The following is a 23,408-nucleotide window of genomic DNA, read 5'->3' as shown; positions in this document are numbered from 1 at the left end:
CCCAAGACTCCCTTAGGTGGCTTCTGCCCATTTGTGTAGACACCTGCAGATTAACAATAAATTATGCATCTGTCATTCAAAATAAGTTGAGAGAGGCAGACATATATGCACATCCCCGATTTGCATTGCTCCACCATTGGTGGCCGTGCCTTCAGCTGTCTAGGCCCTAAGCTCTGGAATTCCTTCCTTAAACCTTTCCACCTCACCATCTTTCCTCCTTTAAGACGCTCCTTAAAACCTACATCTTTGACCAAGCTTTTGGTCACCTGTCCTAATATCTCCTCATGACTCGGTGTCAAATTTTTGTCTGATAATCGCTCCTGTGAGATGTTTGCTATGTTAAAGGCGCTATATAAATACAAGTTGTTGTTACTGTACGTGACTCACTGGATCACTGCTCACGTACCAGATTCATCTCAGAGGACCAGATATTGAGAAATTGCCGAAGAAGAAGGAAGGTTTTCTCACATCTTTATTTGAACTGGATAAATATAGAACACAATTGGCTCGTGACCTCACAGTATGTAACCAAGAAGGAACTGCTAATTGCATTCATAATATTCTTTGAAAAACAAACCAAACATAAAACTCAAACAGTGCTAATGATCCCGTCTTTTATCATTCTGAAATGTTGAATATTTACAGTTCTTCAGCAATTACGAATACAGGCTATTTCCATGTACTAAAGCAAACATTAAGGACCCCTGTGGTCTCTACGTCTTCGCTAACAAAAGCAACACATGTATCTGTTCTAATATTCAGCAAAAAGCCATTCAAATCAATTGAATTCATCTTTCTGGTGGAGGCCGAAAAATAATTTACAACTTCTACAAGATTCAAATCAAGCTTCTCGTTACTCGTCTTCTCTGTGACGTTGCTGCATGGGCTGTAGCCATGGAATCCCAATTCAGATATAAAAGCTGTACCAATCCGGTTGATTTGGAGATTCTGGGTCATGTGGCAAAGTTTTTCTTGAATCTGTAATTAAATGAGAAAAGAAAAAACACACACACAACAAAAGTGATTAGTTTCCTTCCCTCTTCTATATGAAAAGCACATTGAATCAAGTCCCTGTGTCATCTTCCAGAGTTCCACAATGCCTTACGGTTGCCAGTGTTCTGAATTTGCCCTGTTCTCCTGGCCAGCCTCCCACCTTGCACACCCCATAAACTTGAGCTCATCCAGAACTCTGATGAACATATCCTAACTCGCACCCAGTCCTGCACATCCATCAGCCCTGTGCTCGCTGACCTACATTCTCATCCTTTGTTTTCAAATCCCTCCATGGCCTCGCCCCTCCCTAACTCTGTAACCTCCTCCGGCCCCACAACCCTCCAAAATCTCTGCGTTCCTCCAATTCCGGCCTCTTGCACATCCCCGATTTCCATCGCTCCACCACTGGCGGCCGTGCTGTAAGCTCTGGAATTCCCTCCCTAAACCTCTCCACCTTTCTACCTCTCCCTCCTCCTTTAAGACGCTCCTTAAAATCTACCTCTTTGACCAAGCTTTTGGTCACCTGTCCTAATAGCTCCTCCTGTGGCTCAGTGTCATATTTTGTCTGATAACACTCCTGTGACGTGCCTTGGGATATTTAATATTTTAAAGTGGCTATAGAAATGCAAGTTGTTGTTTTAACTGTAGGGTGGAATTCAGAGCTATGGCAGCAACACTGAAGCAACTGCATTTGTGCAAGATTATGCACGATTGGTTGTGCAAGATTAAGTGTGCACAATTGTGCAAAAGTCACAACTTCAATGCCACGGCGCGCGCGTGGTTTTGTGCACGAGCCATCACTTCCAGCTCTCATTCTCTTTAACTTTTTTGCCCGCACACCTTTGCCAGTGGAAGAATGCCATTGCTGGCCTGTATGGTCAGGTGAACAAAATGCCAACATACCAGACTCAGCAGCAGTGTGGCGAAGCTTTTAGGGTGAGTCACGACAACAACAACTTGCATTTATAGAGCGACTTTAATGTAGTAAAACATCCCAAGGCGCTTCACAGGAGCGATTATCAAACAAAATTTGACACTGAGCCACATAAGGAGATACTGGGACAGGTAAACAAAAGCTGGTCAAAGGGGTAGGTTTTAAGGAACATCTTAAAGGAGGAGAGAGAGGTAGAAGCGAAGAAGTTTAGGGAGGGAATTCCAGAGCTTGGGGCCTAGGCAGCTGAAGGCACGGCTGCCAGTGTTGGAGCGATTAAAATCGGGGATGTGCAAAAGGCCAGAATTAGAGAAGTGCAGAGATTTTGGAGGGTTGTAGGGCTGGAGGAGGTTGCAGAGATAGGGAGGGTTGAGGCCATGGAGGGATTTGAAAACAAGGATCAGAATTTTAAAATCGAGGCGTTGCCGGATCGGGAGCCAGTGTAGGTCAGCGAGCACATGGGTGATGGGTGAACAGGACTTGGTGCGAGTTAGGACACGGGCAGCTGAGTTTTGGATGAGCTCAAGTTTACGTAGGGTGGAATGTGGGAGGCCGGCCAGGGGTGCATTGGAATAGTCAAGTCTAGAGGTAACAAAGGCATGGAGGAGGGTTTCAGCAGCAGATGAGCTGAGGTACGGGCAGAGACGGGCAATGTTACGGAGGTGGAAATAGGCGGACTTGGTGATGGAGTCTTCATGTTGCTGATGATCACTTGGTGGGGAGGATGTTATGGTGGCGGGGGTGGGTAAGTACTTTCTAGTCTGAAGGTGCTGGATGGAATGTCAAACTTGCTTGGAGTCTTTCCTGCTCTGAGCCACAAAATCAGAGCCCCAGACCACAAGAATCGAGGACAACTGACTAAGACAAGTGACAATTCAGGGAACAAAAATGCGTAACGTGACAGAGACAGTCCTGCTGACAGGTCAGATGAGGGGAATCTCCCACCTACAGAAATGAGCAATGGGTTTTGTGTGGATGTGGACTGCAAGACCCAGTTGGTACAACTTTAGCACCCTCTACTGGTGAAATTAAGAAACAGCGGGCCAAAGAAGTTCAGTTGTAGTCATAGAGTTATAGAAAGTTACAGCACGGAAGGAGGCCATTTCGGCCCATCGTGTCCATGCCAGCCAACAAAGAGCTATCCAGCCTAATCCCACTTCCCAGCTCTTGGTCCATAGCCCTGCAGGTTAGAGCATCCCAAGTGCACATCCAAGTTTCTATAGACTCTGGAACAGTTCCCATGGATTGGAGGATAGCTAATGTAACCCCACTATTTAAAAAAGGTGGTAGAGAGAAAACGGGGAATTATAGACCGGTAAGCCTGACATCGGTAGTGGGGAAAATGCTAGAGTCCATTATAAAAGATGTAATAGTAGAGCACTTGGAAAACAGTGACCGGATCGGACAAAGTCAACATGGATTTACAAAAGGTAAATCATGCTTGACTAATCTACTGGAATTTTTTGAGGATGTAACTGGTAGAATAGATAAGGGAGAACCAGTGGATGTGGTGTATTTGGACTTTCAGAAGGCTTTCGATAAGGTCCCGCATAAGAGATTAGCGTGTAAAGTTAAAGCACACAGGATTGGGGGTAAGGTACTGACTTGGATAGAGAACTGGTTGGCAGACAGGAAGCAAAGAGTTGGAATAAACATGTATTTTTCCAAGTGGCAGGCAGTGACTAGTGGGGTACTGCAGGGATTGGTGCTAGGACCCCAGCTATTCATTCATAATATATATAAATGATCTAGACGAGGGAACTAGATGTAATATCTCCAAGTTTGCAGATGACACAAAGCTGGGTGGGAGTGTGTGCTGTGAGGAGGATGCCGAGAAACTCCAGTATGATTTGGACAGGTTGGGTGATTGGGCAGATGCATGGCAAATGCAGTATAATGTGGATAAATGCGAGGTTATCCACTTCGGTGGCAAAAACAGGAAGACAGATTATTATCTGAATGGCAATAGGTTGGGAAAAGGGGAAGTGCAACGAGACCTGGGTGTCCTTGTGCACCAGTCACTGAAGGTAAGCATGCAGGTGCAGCAGGCAGTTAAGAAGGCAAATGGTATGATAGCAAAATACTGCAGATGCTGGAAATCCAAAATAACAACAGAGAATGCTGGAAAAACTCAGCAGGTCAGGCAACATCCGTGGAGAGAAATTTGAGTTGACGTTTTGGGTTGAAACCCTTCTTCAAAACTGGAAAGAAAATAAAAAGATCGAAGGCAAAGCTGCGATCGAACAAAAGAAGAGAAGGAGACAAAAAAAGGTATTAGAAGCCAGATGAGATGGTAATGGGCCCGTGGAGACAAAAGGCAGCTGAGATTAGGTGTGAAGTGTACTGGCAGGATAAGGACAGCTGCCAGGTGAGAGAGAGAAACAAAAGGAAAGGAGGGGCGGGGGGGGGAAGGAGGATCCAAAACAAAGAGGTGGAAAACATTAAAAGGAAAAAAGTAATAGAGGGCGAGGTTATGATCTGAAATTATTGAACTCGATATTGAGTCCGGAAGGCTGCAAAGTGCCTAATCGGAAGATGATTTGCTGTTCCTCAAGTTTACGTTGCGCTTCCATGGAACAATACAAGAACTGTATTAACTGTCTCCGGTTCCGACTTATTCCACGTGGATTCCAACTAAACTTCCACCCTTCGTGTTTCGGATCCACCCAGGATTACAAATATCTCCAAGATATTCATCGTTCCTCGAACTACTGCTCTCGCCGCATCTTGAGATCCACGCTCAACGCCATGCGTCGCCACATGAACACTCTCGACCTCTCTCTTCAGCAGCACCGACGCACTCTATCTCAAAGCTGTCCGGGTCCACAGTTCCATTTCATCCTTCGACTCATCCGACGCTTCAACAAAAAACTTTTTCTCTTCCTTTCCGATGTCAAGGATCGCAAGCTTCATCAATTCTTGGACACCAACGCCCCTCCGGAACCTTCTTCCCCTTCATTTTCCTCTGACCCCCCTTCTCCCAATCTCACCCCCTGCCGTGTTTTCACTATCCCCTCTGACCTTCCACTCTCTGACCACGAACGATCAGTCCTCAGCAAAGGCCTGAGCTTCATCCCCTTACGCCCCCACCTCAATGAATTTCGAGCTCGGCATGATGCTGAACTCTTTTTCCGCCGCCTTCGGCTCCATGCCCACTTCTTTGGCCAGGAATCTTCCCCCCGCACAACTGACCCTTTCTCCCGCTTGCAGAATTCCCGTTCTACCTGGACCCCTCCCCCTGGCCTCTTACCCTCTCTAGATCTTTTCATCGCTAACTGCCGCCGTGACATCGGCCGTCTCCATTTCTCTGCTCCCCTCACTCACTCCAACCTACCTCCCTCTGAGCTCGCAGCACTCCATTCTCTTAGATCCAACCCTGACATTGTCATTAAACCTGCTGACAAGGGTGGTGCTGTTCTTGTTTGGCGTACAGACCGCTACCTAGCGGAAGCTGAATGCCAACTCTCCGACACCTCCTCCTACCTCCACCTGGACCATGACCCCACTACCGAACATCAAACCACCATTTCCAAGACTGTCACTGACCTCATCTCCTCTGGAGATCTTCCCCCTGCTGCCACCAACCTCATAGTTCCCCAACCCCGCACAGCCCGCTTCTACCTCCTTCCCAAGATCCACAAACAGGACTGCCCTGGTAGACCCATCGTTTCAGCCTGTTCTTGCCCCACGGAACTCATCTCTTCCTATCTCGACTCTATCTTTTCTCCCCTTGTCCAGTCTCTTCCCACCTACATCCGCGACTCTTCGGACGCCCTCCGCCACTTTAACAGTTTCCAGTTTCCTGGCCCCAACCACCTCCTTTTCACCATGGACATACAATCCCTCTACACCTCCATCCCCCACCAGAATGGCCTGGGGGCGCTCCGCTTCTTCCTTGAACAGAGGCCCGTCCAGTCCCCATCCACCACCACCCTCCTCCGCCTGGCTGAGCTTGTTCTCACATTGAACAACTTCTCCTTTAACTCCACTCATTCCCTCCAAATTAAAGGCGTTGCTATGGGTACCCGCATGGGTCCTAGCTATGCCTGCCTTTTCGTGGGCTATGTGGAACAATCTTTGTTCCAGTCCTACTCAGGTCCCCTCCTGTTGTGTATGTACCTTTAAGGGAATAACTGGTCTCAGACTGCAGTACCGGCAGTGACCACCCCTGTATAAAAGGCCCTAGCAGGCTTCTGTAGTTTCAGTTTCCTGGTTGTCTCCATTCAGTAAAGACTTGTTATAATCAACTTCTGCAGTCGTGTCTCAATTATACACGGACATAATACTGGCGACGAGTAAGAAACGAACTTACCTGCAACTCGGCAGCACCTCAGACGACGTTATTGAAGGTCGAAGCCAGAAGAAAGAGAAAAAAAAAATCCAAAGAAACTCGAGAAACGGGCGTCGACCGTGGGCAACCGTCCTCCAAATCATCGAATTGAAAAGTGCAGGAGAGACTGTCGAGAGCCAGGCTTTGTTCTCCAGTCTGTGGTTTCCCAGCTAATCGGGCTGGTGGCAGGTAGTGCACTGATCCTTCCTGGGCTGCGGCGGGCTAGAGCTCAATCGGGTGGATCTGCAACGGGGCCGGGCAGCGAGTTGGGAAGCAAAGAGAGAGAGAGAGGGTGGCGCACACAGGGCGCGGCCGGTGCTTCGAAGCCGGGCAGCGTTTGGACCTAAGAAGAGGGAGGGAAGTGTCCCAGAGGGTCCGCTCCACGACGGGAACGGTTCTTCAATTAGCGGAGCAAATATTGAAGCGCGATAGAAAAATAAAAATACCGCGGAGAGCGGCGTTGGCAGCAGCGATCGGGGAGGCACGAAGAGCATAGGGCATCGCCATTACAGGATAGTAAAATAAATATAATCGCCAGCAACAGCGTTGGCAGCAGCGGCAGCGGCGGGAAAGCGCGGGAGGCGCCATCTTAACTCGGCAGGGAAGAAGGAAAAGCGTGGGAGGTGCCATTTTGATCCATCGGGAACGAAGGCAAAGCGCGGGAGGCGCCATCTTAGATTTTCAAGAAGCCAAAGACTGGCGATATCACTGCCTTCGATAATGCAATAGAAGACTGGACCACGTATGTGGAAAGAGTCGAGGTATATTGCGAGGCAAACGAAATAGCCGAGGAGAAAAAGGCATCGGTATTGCTAAATTTAATGGGCGCAAGAACGTACGGCCTATTGCGGGACCTGATTACTCCAGCCAAACCGAAGGCGAAGAGTTTTAACAAAATTGTTGCTGTCCTACAGGAACACTTAAATCCTACACCGCTGCTGATAGCAGAAAGATTTAAATTCCACAGGAGAAATCAGCATAAAAATGAGAGCAATGCTGATTACCTTACAGAACTATGCAAGCTATCAAAGCACTGCCAGTTCGGAGCAGGACTGGCAGATACCTTACGGGACAAATTTGTCGGTGGACTCCTGAGTGAAGGAACCCAGAAGAGGTTACTCTCAGAGAAAGAGCTGACGCTAGATAAGGCTTTCAGCGTGGCAGTATCGTACGAAGCAGCAGCAAGGGGAGCTGCGGAAATACAACAAAAGCCACAGGAATACGGCACCCACGAAATGACACGGGGATTTGCAAAATGCTATCGCTGCGGCAGAACAAACCATGACCAGAAGGACTGCTGGTCCAAGGACAAAATATGCAGGCAATGCGGAAAGATGGGACACATTGCACGAGTTTGCAGGTCTGGGAAGAAGACCAACGACAACAAAAAGGCTACTAAGGAACCGTACAGGAAAGTACAAAAGATGACGGACAGTAGTTTCGAAGACCAGATGAGCGATAGTGAATCCGGGAACAAGAGACTAAGCTGTCTCAAACTTCACAACGTAATCGCAAAAGAGGATCACCGAACCATTTAGGTCACCCTCACGATAGCAGGGTCCCAAGTCAAAATGGAATTGGATACAGGATCAGCCCTAACCGTTATGAATCGACGAGACTACGAGCGGCTATTCTCACACATACCCTTGAGAGAGACATCCATTGTCTTGAGGACGTATACGGGGCAAAAAGTATACCCCAGAGGAAAAATAAGGGTGCCTGTCGAATACAACGGCAAGAAAATACGGAAATTGTATCTCTACATTCTGCAAGATGGTGGACCACCGTTATTGGGACGTGAATGGATCAGAAAGATAAGTTTAGACTGGCACTCCATTCAGGCACTGATGGTGGCTGGTAAAAAGGATGACGACGTCACTCCTGGACGATTGTCAACAATCTTAGCTGACGCCAAAGAGGTATTTCAACAAGAACTGGGCACGCTTAAAGGCGTAACCGCCTCGATAAAAAGAGGAGAATGCAATTCCCAAGTTTTTCAAAGCAAGACCGGTACCATATGCAATTCGCCCAGCCATCGAGGCAGAGCTGGAGAATCTGGAGAATGCAGGCGTGTTATCTAAGGTAGACTGGAGCGAGTGGGCGACACCCATCGTTCCTGTCATGAAGAAAACGTTAAACAATAAGTCTGAGGAGCCAAGGAAGGTTCACATCTGTGGGGACTTCAAGGTGACGGTGAACCCAGTCCTTCACACAGTACAATATCCCCTTCCAAGGATAGAAGATATCTTCGCCTCACTATCTGGAGGGAAGCGTTTTACAAAAATTGACCTAGCACAAGCATATTTGCAGATGGAGGTTGAAGAATCCTCTAGGAAGTATCTCACGATCAACACCCACAAAGGTCTTTACCAGTATAATCGACTGGTATTCGGAGTAGCATCAGCTCCGGCGATATGGCAAAGAGCGATGGAACAAGTCCAGCAAGGGATTCCGGGGACTCAGTGTTACTTGGACGACATCCTAGTGACAGGTGAAGATGGCAGTGAACACCTTACCAACCTAGAGCAGGTGCTCACTAGACTACGTGAACATGGGCTACGAGCCAATCGCCCCAAGTGTGAGTTTTTTAAGAAACAGATATCGTATTGTGGCCACGTGATTGATGAAGAGGGGTTGCATAAGTCCCCTGACAAAATTGAAGCGGTAGTTAAGGCTCCAGCGCCTGAAAATGTTTCCTCCGGGTTTCCTCCGGGTGCTCTGGTTTCCTCCCACAGTCCAAAGATGTGCGGGTTAGGTTGATTGGCTATGATAAATTGACCCTTAGTGTTAGGGGGATTAAATACGTGGGGTTACAGGGATCGGGTGGGATATGTGTCGGTGCAGGCTCGATGGGCTGAAATGGCCTCTATCTGCACTGTGGGGTTTCTGTGATTCTGTGATTCTGTGATGTGTCGCAACTGAGGCTATTCCTCGGATTGGTGAATTACTACCATAAGTTTTTGCCGAATTTGTCCACAATTCTGCATCCACTGAACGCCCTACTACGAATGGGAGTAGCATGGAAATGGAGCGATGAATGTAAGCGGGCCTTTCAGAAGAGTAAGGACCTAATCACTTCAAGAGAAGTATTGGCTCACTACAACCCATCACTACCGATAAGACTGGCGTGTGATGCGTCTCCCTACGGCATTGGGGCGGTACTGTCACATAAATTCCTTGATGGTTCAGAGAGGCCGATAGCTTTTGCGTCACGCTCGTTAACTTCAGCCGAGCGTAACTACGCCCAAATTGACAGAGAGGTCCTCAGCCTGGTGTGGGGGGTGAAGAAGTTCAATCACTACCTGCACGGTCAGAAATTTACTCTACTAACTGATCATCAACCTCTCGTCTCCTTTTCAACCCTCAGAAGGGCGTACCGATAATGACGGCACAACGGCTACAGAGGTGGTCCCTGTTCCTAGGGGCACACCAATATGACATCGAGTACAAAGGAACTAAACAGCATGGGAATGCTGATGGATTGTCGCGCCTACCGTCGCCGACAGTGGAAGAGGAACTGGCAGTGGATCCAGTGGAGTTATTCCACTTGACTATAGTCGAATGTCTCCCTGTGACGAATGCAAACATAGAAAAGGAAACACGAAATGACCTGACACTCTCCTGGGTCTATGATTTAACGGTGAAGGGATGGCCAGCACATGGCGAACCACTGCTGCCAGCATTCTCGCCGAGAAGAGAACAGCTGTCAGTGTGCAGAGGAACCTTGATGTGTGGATCCAGAGTAGTAATTCCACCCAAATTGAAGGATAGAGTGCTCAATGAGCTTCATGAGGGTCATCTGGGAGGGGTAAAGATGAAGAACTTAGCCAGAGCGTTTGTGTGGTGGCCGGGAATCGATAGAGAAATCGAAGAGATGACCAAGAGCTGTACTGGATGCCAGAAGGTCCAAAACGCCCCACCACAAGCCCCTCTACATCCATGGGAGTGGCCCTCATCTCCATGGCAAAGGGTGCACATTGATTTTGCTGGTCCCTTTATGGACTCGATGTTTTTAATTGCGGTGGATGCACATTCAAAGTGGCCAGAGGTAATAAAAATGTCCTCAACCACCACAGAAAAAACTATCACAGTCTTACGAACCATATTCACCAGGAATGGGCTGCCTGAACAGATTTGCTCTGACAATGGACCACAGTTTGTGTCTGAAGAGTTCCGGAGGTTCTTAAAGAACAATCGTGTTAAGCATTACACATCCGCCCCATATCATCCAGCCACTAATGGATTGGCCGAGAGGTTTGTTCAAACATTCAAGAAGGCTATCAAGGCAATGTGTAATGAAGATATACCCCTACAACACAAGGTGGATAACTTCTTGTTTACCTACCGGAATGCGACACATGCGGTTACCAACCAAACTCCAGCCATGATGTTCTTCAATCGAAGACTACGATGCCGCTTGGATTTGGTTAAGCCAAACGTCAGAAGAGATGTGGAGAACAGGCAGTTTCAGAATATGAATGAAAGGCCGACCAGGAGTTTTAAGATAGGTCAACCAGTTTTGGCCCGGGACTACCACACAGAGAAATGGCAGCCAGGAACGATCGGTACACGGCAAGGACCTCTAATGTATACCGTGGACGTTGGAGAGAGCATTGTAAGATGCCATGCTGACCAGATTCTAGAGTCACTGGAAAACGTCAACTCCACACCACGATCTGATACACCTGGCGATGAAACCGAAGTACCAATTGCATCTACCGCAGAATCGGTGATATTGGAAGCAGACGAACCAAACAACGACATTGATCCCGACTCAACCTTGCCAGAAGAACCTGATATCCCAAAGAGGCGTTATCCAGACAGAATCAGGAAGCCTCCTCAAAGACTGAACTTATAATTGCTTAACTTCAACCAATGTGTCTAGCAACCGTAATTGTAATTGTAATTAGTTATTATTTAGTTGTTAAATGAATGTTATGTACTGTTTATCTAAAAGGGGAGGAATTGTTGTGTATGTACCTTTAAGGGAATAACTGGTCTCAGACTGCAGTACCGGCAGTGACCACCCCTTATAAAAGGCCCTAGCAGGCTTCTGTAGTTTCAGTTTCCAGGTTGTCTCCATTCAGTAAAGACTTGTTATAATCAACTCCTGCAGTCCGTGTCTCAATTATACACGGACATAATACCTCCCTCACCTCTTTTTCCGATACATTGATGACTCTATCGGTGCCGTTTCCTGCTCTCGCCCCGAACTAGACAATTTCATTCACTTTGCCTCCAATTTCCACCCTTCCCTCACCTTCACATGGTCCATCTCTGACTCCTCCCTTCCCTTCCTCGACTTCTCCATCTCCATCTCTGGGGATAGGTTATCGACCAATATTCACTACAAGCCCACTGACTCCCACAGCTACCTGGACTACACTTCCTCCCACCCCGCCTCCTGTAAGGACTCTATTCCATTCTCCCAGTTTCTCCGCCTCCGCCGTATCTGCTCCGACGATGCCACCTTCCACACCAGTGCTTCCGACATGTCTTCCTTTTTCCGCAACCGAGGATTCCCCTCTACCGTGGTCGACACGGCCCTCGACCGTGTCCGTTCTAGCTCACGCACTTCTGCCCTCACCCCTGCCCCACCCTCCCGGAACCACGATAGGGTTCCCCTTGTCCTCACCTTTCACCCCACCAGCCTCCACATTCAACGGATCATCCTCCGCCATTTCCGCTACCTCCAAAGTGATCCCACCACCAAACACATCTTCCCCTCCCCTCCCCTTTCAGCATTCCGTAGGGACCGCTCCCTCCGAGACACCCTAGTCCACTCCTCTATCACCCCCAACAGCCCTTCCCCTTCGCCTGGCACCTTCCCGTGCAAGCGCAGGAGATGTAACACCTGCCCCTATACCTCCCCCCTTCCCACTGTCCAGGGCCCCAAACACCCCTTCCAGGTGAAACAGCGATTTACTTGTACTTCGTGCAATCTAGTATACTGTAGTCGCTGCTCACGATGCGGTCTCCTCTACATTGGGGAGACCAAACGCAGATTGGGTGACCGCTTTGCGGAACACCTCCGTTCAGTCCGTAAGGGTGACCCCGAGCTTCCGGTCGCCTGTCATTTTAATTCACCGCTCCATTCCCACTCGGACCTCACCGTCCTTGGCCTCTTGTATTGTTCCACGGAAGCTCAACGTGAACTCGAGGAACAGCAACTCCTCTTCCGATTAGGCACTTTGCAGCCTTCCGGACTCAATATCGAGTTCAATAATTTCAGATCATAACCTCGGCCTCTGTTACTTTTTTCCTTTTAATTTTTTCCATCCCTTTGTTTTGGGTCCTCCTTTCCCCCCACCCCCCCTTTCCTTTTGTTTCTCTCTCTCACCTGGCAGCTGTCCTTATCCTGCCAGTACACTTCACACCTAATCTCAGCTGCCTTTTGTCTCCACGGGCCCATTACCATCTCATCTGGCTTCTAATACCTTTTTTTGTCTCCTTTTCTTCTTTTGTTCGATCGCAGCTTTGCCTTCGATCTTTTTATTTTCTTTCCAGTTTTGAAGAAGGGTTTCAACCCGAAACGTCAACTCAAATTTCTCTCCACGGATGTTGCCTGACCTGCTGAGTTTTTCCAGCATTCTCTGTTGTTATTAAGGTAAATGGTATGTTGGCCTTCATAGTGAGAGGGTTCGAGTACAGGAACAAGGATGTCTTGCTGCAGTTGTACAGGGCCTTGGTGAGACCACATCTTGAGTATTGTGTGCAGTTTTGGTCGCCTTATCTGAGGAAGGATGTTCTTGCCATGGAAGGAGTTCAGCGAAGATTCACCAGGCTGATACCTGGGATGGCAGGAATGACGTATGAGGAGAGATTGGGTCGATTGGGCTTATATTCGCTAGAGTTTAGAAGAATGAGAGGGGATCTCATTGAAACTTATAAAATTCTAACAGGACTAGACAGACTAGATGCAGGAAGGTTGTTCCCGATGGCGGGGGAGTCCAGAACCAGGGGTCACAGTCTAAGGATAAGGGGTAAGCCATTTAGGACTGAGATGAGGAGGAATTTCTTTACCCAGAGAGTGGTGAACCTGTGGAATTCTCTACCACAGAAGGCAGTTGAGGCCAATTCATTAAATATATTCAAGAAGGAGCTAGATATATTTCTTAAGGCCGAAGGGATCAAGGGATATGGGGAGAAAGCAAGGACAGGGTACTGAATTTGGATGATCAGCCATGATCTCATTAAATGGCGGAACAGGCTCAAGGGGCCGAATAGCCTACTCCTGCTCCTATCTTCTATGTATCTATGTACTTTTTAAATGTGGTTAGGGTTCCTGCCTCTACCACCTTTTCAGGCAGTGAGTTCCAGACCCCAACAAACCTCTGGGTGAAGAAATTTCCCCTCAAATCCCCTCTAAACCTTCCCCCAATTAATTTAAATCTGTGCTCCCTGGTTTTTGACCCCTCTGCTAAGGGAAATAGGTCCTTTCTATCCACTTTATCTATGCCCCTCATAATTTTATACACCTCAATGAGGTCTCCCCTCAGCCTCCTTTGTCCAAGGAAAACAGACCCAGCCTATCCAGTCTTTCCTCATAGCTAAGATTCTCTACTCCCAGCAACATCCTTGTAAATCTCCTCTCTACTCCAATCTCATCTTTCCTGTAATGTGGTGACCAGAACTGCACACAGTACTCTAGCTGAGGCCTAACTAGTGTTTTATACAGTTGAAGCATAACCCCCCGGCTCTTCTATTCTATGCCACGGCTAATAAAGACAAGCATTCCATATGCCTTCTTAACCACCTTATCTACTTGGCCTGCTACCTTCAGAGATCTGTGGACATGCACTCCAAGGTCCCTTTGTTCCTCTACACTACTCAGTGTCCTACCATTTAATGTGTATTCCCTTTCCTTGTTAGCCCTCCCCAAATGCATTACCTCACACTTCTCCGGATTGAATTCCATTTGCCACCTGACCAATTTATTGATATTTTCCTGCAGTCTACAACTTCCTTCTTCAGTATCAACCACACAGCCGATTTTAGTATCATCTGCAAACTTCTTAATCATACCCCCTATATTCAAGTCAAGATCATTGATATATACCACAAAAAGCAAGGGACCTAGTACTGAGCCCTGCAGAACCCCACTGGAAACAGCCTTCCAGTCACAAAAACAACCATCAACCATTACCCTCTGCTTCCTGTTTCCGAGCCAGTTTTGAATCCAACTTGACACTTTGCCCTGGATCCTATGGGCTTTTAACTTCGTGACCAGTCTGCCATGTGGAACCTTATCAAAAGCCTTGCTAAAGTCCATATACACTACATCAAACGCACTACCCTCATCTACCCTCCTTGTTGTCTCCTCAAAAAAGTCAATCAAGTTTGTCAGACACGACCTTCCCTTAACAAATCCGTGCTGACTATCCGTGTCTTTCTAAATGAAGATTTATCCTATCCTTCAGAATTCTTTCCAATAATTTTCCCACCACCGAGGTTAGGCTGACTGGCCTGTAATTACTCAGTCTATCCTTTTCTCCCTTTTTAAACAAGGGTACCACATTAGCTGTCCTCCAGTCCTCCGGCACCACACCTGAAGCCAGAGAGGATTGAAAAATGATGGTCAGGGCCTCTGCTATTTCCTCTTTTGCTTCGCTTAACAGCCTGGGATACATTTCATCTGGGCCTGGGGATTAATCCACTTTTAAAGCTGCTAAACCCCTTAATACTTCCTCTCTCACTATGTTTATTTAATCTAATATTTCACACTCCTCCCCCCCGATAGCAATGTCTGCTTCGCCCCTCTCCTTTGTGAAAAGACGCAAAGTATTCATTAAGAAACCTACCAACGTCTCCCCCCTCCACACACAGATTACCCTCATGATCTCTAATGGGCCCGACCCTTTCTTTAGTTATCCTCTTTCTCTTAATATATTTATAAAACATGTTTAGACTTTTTGTTGCAAAACAATGGCCGGAAATTCCTGGATCGCACTTAACGCAGAAAGTGGAGAAGGTTCAAAAAGATTTACTGGAATGATACCAGAGCTGAGATGTTACACCTATCAGGAAAGATTGAACAGACTGGGGCTCCTTTCTCTAGAAAAGAGAAGGTTGAAGGGTGACTTGATGGAGGTCTTTAAAATAATGAAGTGGGTTTGATAGGGTAGACGTAGAGAAGATGTTTCTACTTGTGGGGGAGACCAGAACTAGAGGTCATAAATATAAGATAGTCACTAATAAATCCAATAGGGAATTCAGGAGAAACTTCTTCACCCAGAGATTGGTTAGAATGTGGAACTCGCTACCACATGGAGTGGTTAAGACGAATAGCATAGATGCATTTAAGGGGAAGCTAGATAAACACAAGATGGAGAAAGGAATAGAAGGATATGCTGATAGGGTGGGATGAAGAGGGGTGGGAGGAGGCTCGTGCAGAGCATAAACACCGGCACAGACCAGTTGGGCCGAATGGCCTGTTTCTGTGCTGTAAATGCTACATTAAATGCCAAAGATTCCATCGGTTTCTACAGCAACCTTGCTAAGAGGAACTTACACCCAAATTTCCTGAGAATCGCATTAGCAAAGGCCGGAACGGAAAAACCAAAGTAAACTATCGGGGTCTGAGGAAAGCAATGAACGTGCAACACCTTCCAACTTTAAGTCCCTCCGTATCTTATTGATGTCATGAAAATTAAATTTTGAAGCTGTCAGGCCATCATTTACACATGTTTAAGCAAATACAATTGCGAAAGCTGTAGGGGGAAAAATTCGGTTGCTTTGCGCTTCCCGTTAGCGTCCTAAGAGGGCGCTAATGGGGCACACAGCAACTAGCGCCTGGGCACGGCGCCGCCAACGCCTCCGGTGAAATTCAGCGGGAGGTTAGCGGCGGAGGTAACCGTTAGCGCCCCGCGACGCTGCGCCACCGGCGATGACAAAATCAGCGTGCGCAGCGCCCTGCTCACGCCCCAGCCATGATTTTCAGGAGCGCCCCCTGACTTACCGCCAGACGCTATATCCGATGGGGTCAGGGGGGGCCTACCTGTGGCCGGGGCGGCGCTATTTAAAGGCGAGGTGCCGGGCGGCCATTTTTGTTGCTGGCCACCTGCCAGCACCTGCCTCCGCTACTGTCCCTGGCCTCCTGACACGCTCCCCCCTCCCCCCCGCGGAGTGCTAGCTGCGTTCCATGAGCCTGGCACTTCTCTTGAGTGCCGGACTCTTTTGCTGGCACTCCGATCCCCGGTGGCCCAGCTGGGCCCTGGGTTGCACTGCGCAAGGCCCCTCCCCTTTAAGAAGGGGAGGAAGGCCTGCAATACCGCGGTGCGACGTGCCTCAGCGCCACATAGTGCCGCGATATTCCCTCGAAGCGCCCCAAGAGTCCAGTAGCACCCTGCTTCCCTCTTGGGGCGCTACTGCTCAATTTCGGCCGCCGGGGCGCTAATTTTTCCAGGGTGCTAAAAGTAGTGCCCTGGTGAAGTTAGCACCCCAAAGGGGGCACGACTCAATTTTCCCCCCTTATTCTTTTAAATGCAACAGATTCTGATGCTATAAAACGCATTCAAAGATGTAGAAAATACGTCTTTTTTGCCCACACACCTTTGTCAGTGGAAGAATGCCATTGCTTGCCTGTATGGTAAGGTGAACAAAATGCTAATGTACCAGCCCCAGCAGCAGTGTGCTGAAGCTTTTAGTGTGAGTCTTCATGTTGCGGGGGCACTAGAGGTATCTCTGCTGTCATTAGATGGGAGAACCACTTAAATTGGACACTTCTCCTTCCCATCTCTTTCCAGCCCACACCCCGCCCCCTCTCCCCAATTGATGGGGAAAATTCTGTCTTCCAAGCTGCCTGATCTTATTTCTCTGTTTGGTAGTGTAGTGTATGTGCTTTAAGTCAGAACTACTTTTTACAGCTCCTGTATACTGCAGTACCGGCAGTAACCACACCGGTATATAAGCTGTGCGCATGCCTCTGTACCCCAGTCTAGAGATTGCCCTCCTCCAGTAAAGACCTGTTATTTGTTTATGTACAGCATCCGTGTAATTATTTATCCACTGAACCACGGATCTAACAGTGGCGACGAGTGTTGATGCGAATCTACCTGCAACACTAAACAAAAACAACAACAAAAAAATAGTCGAGTCCAGGAACACGGGCGTCAACCGCGAGCAACCACCCAGCAGTCAGGCAGAGATCCAACTTCACTGGGGAGGCTGTGGAGAGCCGGGCTTGGTTCCCCAGCCACAACGAGCAGTAAGAGACCGACGACAGGTCCAGAGCAGACCCTTCCCGAGCAGCGGTGGCTGGAGCCGACCGACGGCAGAGAGAGAGAGCCGGGCAGCATCGACAGGGTAAGAAAAAGGGTGAAGAGAGCAGGGCGCAGCCGGGGGTTGATCACCGAGCGGCGTCGAGGAAAAATACTGCAAAACCGGAGAGAGGGTAAGAAACAGCCGGGTTCTAGACTGAGCGGTGTCGACAAATATCAACAGAAGAACGCGCAGAGCACAGCCAGGGATCACGGGCTGATCAGGGTCCATGGGGCGAAGCAAGGGGAGACGCCATTGAGCCGCGGAGAAGCAGGGAGAGCGCGGGAGACGCCATTGAGCCGCGGAGAAGCAGGGAGAGCGCGGGAAGCACCATTGAGCCGCGGAGAAGAAGGAAGAGCGCGGGAGACGCCATTTTGTGAAGCCGCAGCGGAGAAGACGGGCGAGCGCGGGAAGGAAGGAAAGCGCGGGAGACGCCATTTTGTGCCAGCGGAGAAGAAGGGGAAGCGCAGGAGGCGCCATTGGTGATAGTTAACGCACAACCAAGGATGCCGAAGAGTGGCAGTATCTCTACGTTCGACAATGAAGTCGAAGATTGGGCAACATATGTGGAACGTATTGAGGTGTACTGCAGGGAGAATGAAGTGCCAGATGCTAATAAAGCACTGGTTCTGTTAAATTCCATGGGTGCAAAAACTTATGGGTTACTGTGAAATCTAATAACCCCAGAGAAGCCGGTAAACAAGAATTTTGAAAGCATAGTAGAAATCCTACAGGACCACTTAAACCCCACACCGCTGCTGATAGCAGAACGATTTAAGTTCCATAAAAGGAACCAACACAAAGACGAAAGCAATGCTGAGTACCTAACGGAACTGCGCAAGCTTTCGAAATACTGCCAGTTTGGAGCGGGACTAGCAGACACGTTAAGGGACAAGTTTGTGTGTGGGCTACAAAGTGAAGGAACCCAGAAACGGCTTCTATCAGAAAAGGACCTTACGCTGGACAAAGCTTTCAGTACAGCAGTATCACACGAAGCAGCCGCAAGGGGCGCTGCAGAGATACAACAGAGACCGCAAGAATATGGCACCAACGAAATGACCTATGGAACAGGGAAGTGCTATCGCTGCGGCAGAACACATGACCAGAAAGATTGTTGGTTCAAGGACCAAGTGTGCAGACAGTGTGGGAAAGCAGGACACATAGCAAGAGTCTGCAGGTCTGGGAAGAAAACCAACAGTAAGAAATCTCCACAGGAGAAGTACAAAAAGGTACACCAGGTGATGGACAGTAGTTCAGATGAACAGAAAAGTGACACAGACTCCGGAAGCAAGGAGCTGGGTTGTCTGAAACTACATAATGTAACCGAAATGGAGGATCACCAGACTATCTGGGTTACACTCAAGATAGACGGAGTCCAAGTGGAAATGGAATTGGACACAGGGTCAGCTCTAACAGTCATAAATCAAAGAGACTACAAGTGGCTATTTTCACACATACCCTTGAAAGCTACAGAGATTGTCTTGAGGACGTATACGGGGCAAAAAGTCTACCCCAAAGGAAAAATAAGGGTGAAAGTGACATATAAAGGTCAGGAAATACCTAAAATGGATATATATGTATTGCCAAATGGAGGACCACCACTGCTAGGATGTGAATGGATCTGGAAGATACATTTAGATTGGCATTCCATACAGGCACTGAAGGTGGAGGCCAAAAAGGATGACGACGTCACACCTGGACGACTGTCAAAAATGCTAACTGACGCAAAAGAAGTGTTCCAGGAGGGACTAGGAACACTAAAAGGAACAACAGCAACAATTAAAATAGAGGATAATGCAAGCCCAAAGTTTCTGAAGGCCAGACCAGTGCCTTATGCGATCAGACCAGCGGTTGAAGCAGAGCTGGAAGGGTTGGAACGTTCAGAAGTACTGTCCAAAGTGGACTGGAGCGAGTGGGCTACACCCATCGTTCCTGTAATGAAGAGGTCGTTGAGTAATACGCCAGGGGAACCAAAGAAGGTCCGCATCTGTGGGGATTTTAAGGTGACAGTGAACCCAGTCCTTCACACGGTGCAATATCCGCTTCCACACATCAAGGTCCCCCAGCACACTGACAGCTGTTCTCTCCTTGTCGAGAATGCTGGCAACAGTGAGTCGCCATGTGCTGGCTATCCCTTCACCATCAAATCATATACCCGAGACAGTGTCGGGTCATTTCGGGTTTCCTTTTCGATACAAGCGTTAGTTACCGGTAGGTATTCAACTATAGTCGAATGGAATATTTCGACAGGATCCACTGCTGGTGCTTCCTCTGCAGTAGGCAGTGGCAGGCGTGATAGCCCATCAGCATTTCCATGCTGTTTCGTGCCCTTATATTCAATCTCATAGTGGTGCGCCCCTAGAAAAAGTGACCATCTTTGTAGTCGTTGCGCAGTCATCACCGGAACGCCCTTCTTCGGATTAAAAATGGAGACAAGAGGCTGGTGATCAGTCAGCAAGGTGAATTTCTGCCCGTGCAGATAGTGATTGAACTTTTTCACTCCCCACACTAGGCTGAGGGCCTCCCTGTCAATCTGGGCGTAGTTACACTCGGCTGAGGTTAGTGATCGTGACGCAAAGGCTATTGGCCTCTCTGAGCCGTCCGAGAATTTGTGCGACAGCACCACTCCAATGCCGTAGGGTGACGCATCACATGCCAACCGAATTGGTAATGCTGGGTTGTAATGGGCCAATACCTCTTTCGATGTGATTAGTGTTTTGCTCTTCTGGAAAGCTCGTCTACATTCGTCACTCCACTTCCATGGCACCCCAGTTTGCAGTAGGGTGTTCAGTGGGTGTAGTATTATAGACAAATTTGGCAAGAACTTATGGTAGTAGTTTACCAGCCCGAGGAACAACCTCAGTTGTGACACATTTTCCGCTGCTGGAGCCTTGACTACTGCCTCAATCTTCTCTGGGGACTTATGTAACCCCTCTTTATCGATAACGTGGCACAATACGAGATTTGTTTTCTAAAAAACTCGCATTTGGGGCGGTTAGCTCGGAGCCCATATTCCTGCAATCTAGTGAGCACCTGCTCCAGGTTGGCAAGGTGATCACTGTCATTTTCGCCCGTGACCAGGATGTCGTCCAAATAACACTGGGTCCCTGGGATCCCTTGCAGGACTTGTTCCATTGCCCTCTGCCAAATAGCCGGAGCTGATGCTACCCCGAATACCAGCCGGTTGTATTGGTAGAGACCTTTATGGGTGTTGATTGTGAGGTATTTTTTTGATGCTTCTTCTACCTCCATTTGCAGATACGCCTGGGCCAGATCAATCTTAGTGAAGCGTTTCCCTCCAGATAGCGAGGCGAAAATATCTTCAATCCGCGGAAGTGGATATTGTACGGTGTGAAGGATTGGGTTCACTGTTAGCTTAAAGTCCCCACAGATGCGAACCTTGTTTGGTTCCCCAGGCGTGCTGCTCAATGACTTTTTCATCACAGGGACGATGGGTGTAGCCCACTCGCTCCAGTCTACCTTGGACAGTACACCTGAACGTTCCAGACTCTCCAGCTCTGCTTTGACGGCTGGGCGGATCGCATAAGGTATTGGTCTGGCCTTAAAAAATTTTGGGCTTGCATTTTCTTCAATTTTAATCGTCGCTGTCATGCCTTTTAGTGTTCCGAGTCCTTGCTGGAACACTTCTTTCGCATCAGTTAGGATCTTTGACAGTCGCCCAGGTGTGACGTCGTCATCCTTTTTGTCAGCCACAGTCAGTGCCTGTTTGGAATGCCAATCCAGTTGTATTTTCTGGATCCATTCACGTCCCAGTAATGGTGGTCCTCCATCTTGTAATACATACAGGTCTAGTTTTGGTGTTTCCTTACCGTTATATATAACGGTCACCCTTATTTTTCCTTTGGGGTAGACTTTTTGCCCCGTGTACGTCTTCAAAATAATTTTTGTGTCTCTCAAGGGTATGTGTGAGAATAGCCGCTCGTAGTCCCGTCGGTTTATGACTGTTAGGGCTGATCCTGTGTCCAATTCCATCTTTACCTGGACTCCTGCTATTTTGAGAGTGACCCAAATGGTTCGGTGATCCTCCGTTGTGATTACATTATGTAGTTTCAGACAACTCAGTTCCCTGCTTTCGGAGTCGTTATCACTCTTTTGTTCGTCTGAACTATTCTCCGTCATCTTATGTACCTTCTGGTACTTTCCTTTGGTAGGTTTCTTATTGCTGGGTTTTTTTCCCGACCTGCAGACTCGTGCTATGTGTCCTACTTTTCCACATTGTCTGCACACTTTGTCTTTGAACCAGCAATCATTCTGGTTGTGTGTTGTTCTGCCGCAGCGATAGCACTTCTCTGTTCCATATGACATTTCGTTTGTGCCATATTCTTGCGGTCTCTGTTGTATCTCTGCAGCGCCCCGTGCTGCTGCTTCATATGATACCGCAATGCTGAAAGCCTTTTCTAGCGTAAGGTCCTTTTCAGATAAAAGCCGTTTCTGGGTTCCTTCACTTTGAAGCCCACACACAAACTTGTCCCTTAAGGCATCTGTCAGTGCCACTCCAAACTGGCAGTGTTTCGATAGTTTGCGCAGTTCTGTTAAATAATCAGCATTGCTTTCATCCTTATGCTGGTTCCGTTTGTGAAACTTGAATCTTTCTGCTATCAGCAGCGGTGTGGGGTTTAAATGTTCCTTTAGTATCGTTACTATGTCTTCAAAACTCTTTTCCATTGGCTTCGTTGGGGTTACTAGATTTCGTAATAAACCATACGTCTTTGCACCCATTAAATTTAACAATACCGACGCTTTCTTGTCATCTGACACCCCATTTGCCTTGCAGTATACCTCTATTCGTTCGACATATGTAGTCCAATCTTCGACTTCATTGTCAAATGTGGTGATACTGCCACTCTTCGACATTTTGGGTGTGGTTTAAAATGGCGTCTCCCAATGGCTTAAAATGGCATCTCCCGCGCTTTCCTTCCTCCCCCGCTGCTGCCGACGCCGCTCCCGGCGGTTCTCGCGGGTTTCTGTGCGTCTCTCTCTCCCTCTCTCCGACGCTGCTCGGCCCCTGAACACCAGCTGTGCCCTGTGCGCTCTGCCCTCTCTCTCTCTCCCCCGTCGACGCTGCTCGGCCCTTTGCTGTGCCGCTCGGTCGGGCTCTAGCCCGCTGCTGTCTGGGAAGGGTCTGCGCACTTCCTGTTGCCAGCCCGTTTCGCTGGACCACCTCGACTGGAAAGCCAAGCCTGGCTCTCGACAGCCTCCCCCGCAATTCTCGAGTCTCTGCTGGATGACTGGGCGGTTGCCCGTGGTCAACGCCCAAGTCTCTGGCCTTGACCTCCAATCCACTGATCTCCAGGAACGAATCCCCGGGAGGTGATGCAGAGTTGCAGGTAGGTTCAAACCTGCCTCGTCGCCAACGTTACGTCCGTGTATAAGAAGACACAGACTGCGGAGAACGGTACAATAGGTGTTTACTCAACGTGGCTCAGACTGCAACTGATCTGTACAGATTACTACTCAGCGTTATATACAGGTGTGGTCACTGCCGGTACTACAGTATACATGAGCTGTAAAAAGTAGTTCCCCCCTTAAAGGTACATACATTACACTCTCCTCTTTTAAGTCGCTCCTTAAAACCTACCTCTTTATCCAAGCTTTTGGTCGCCTGTCCCAATATCTCCTGATGTGGCTCGGTGTCAAGTTTTGTTTGATAATCGCTCCTGTGAAGTGCCTTGGGATGTTTTACTATGTTAAAGGTGCTGTATAAATACAAGTTGTTGGTGTTGTCATTCAACACTGCAGCATTGCACAGCTCAACTGAGCAGCCACATAGATGGGTTTCTGGCATGCGAAAACTGTGTCACAATCGATTATTTATATTGTACTTGTTTTCACGTTTGTGAAAAGAGGATTGCTATACCATGCGTGTACGGCAAA

General features: G+C 48.3%; 1 protein-coding gene across 1 annotated transcript in view; it reads right to left on the bottom strand.

Annotated features, from left to right (window-relative positions):
* Positions 1-455: 455 nt before the first annotated feature.
* mamdc2a (MAM domain containing 2a) overlaps positions 456-23,408 on the bottom strand; it is a 249,100-nt gene continuing 226,147 nt past the window's right edge. The window contains exon 14 of the mRNA XM_085992348.1: positions 456-978. Within this exon, the coding sequence (XP_085848474.1) occupies positions 908-978 (71 nt within the window). The 3' untranslated portion in view covers positions 456-907. The remainder of the gene's footprint in view (positions 979-23,408) is intronic.

The sequence above is a fragment of the Somniosus microcephalus genome, chromosome 1, assembly GCF_052327205.1.
Source record: "Somniosus microcephalus isolate GS21.2 chromosome 1, FLI_Smic_1.0, whole genome shotgun sequence".
Taxonomy (NCBI): Eukaryota; Metazoa; Chordata; class Chondrichthyes; order Squaliformes; family Somniosidae; genus Somniosus; species Somniosus microcephalus.
Note: the sequence above shows the minus strand (reverse complement) of the source record. Positions and strands in the feature narration are given on the sequence as shown.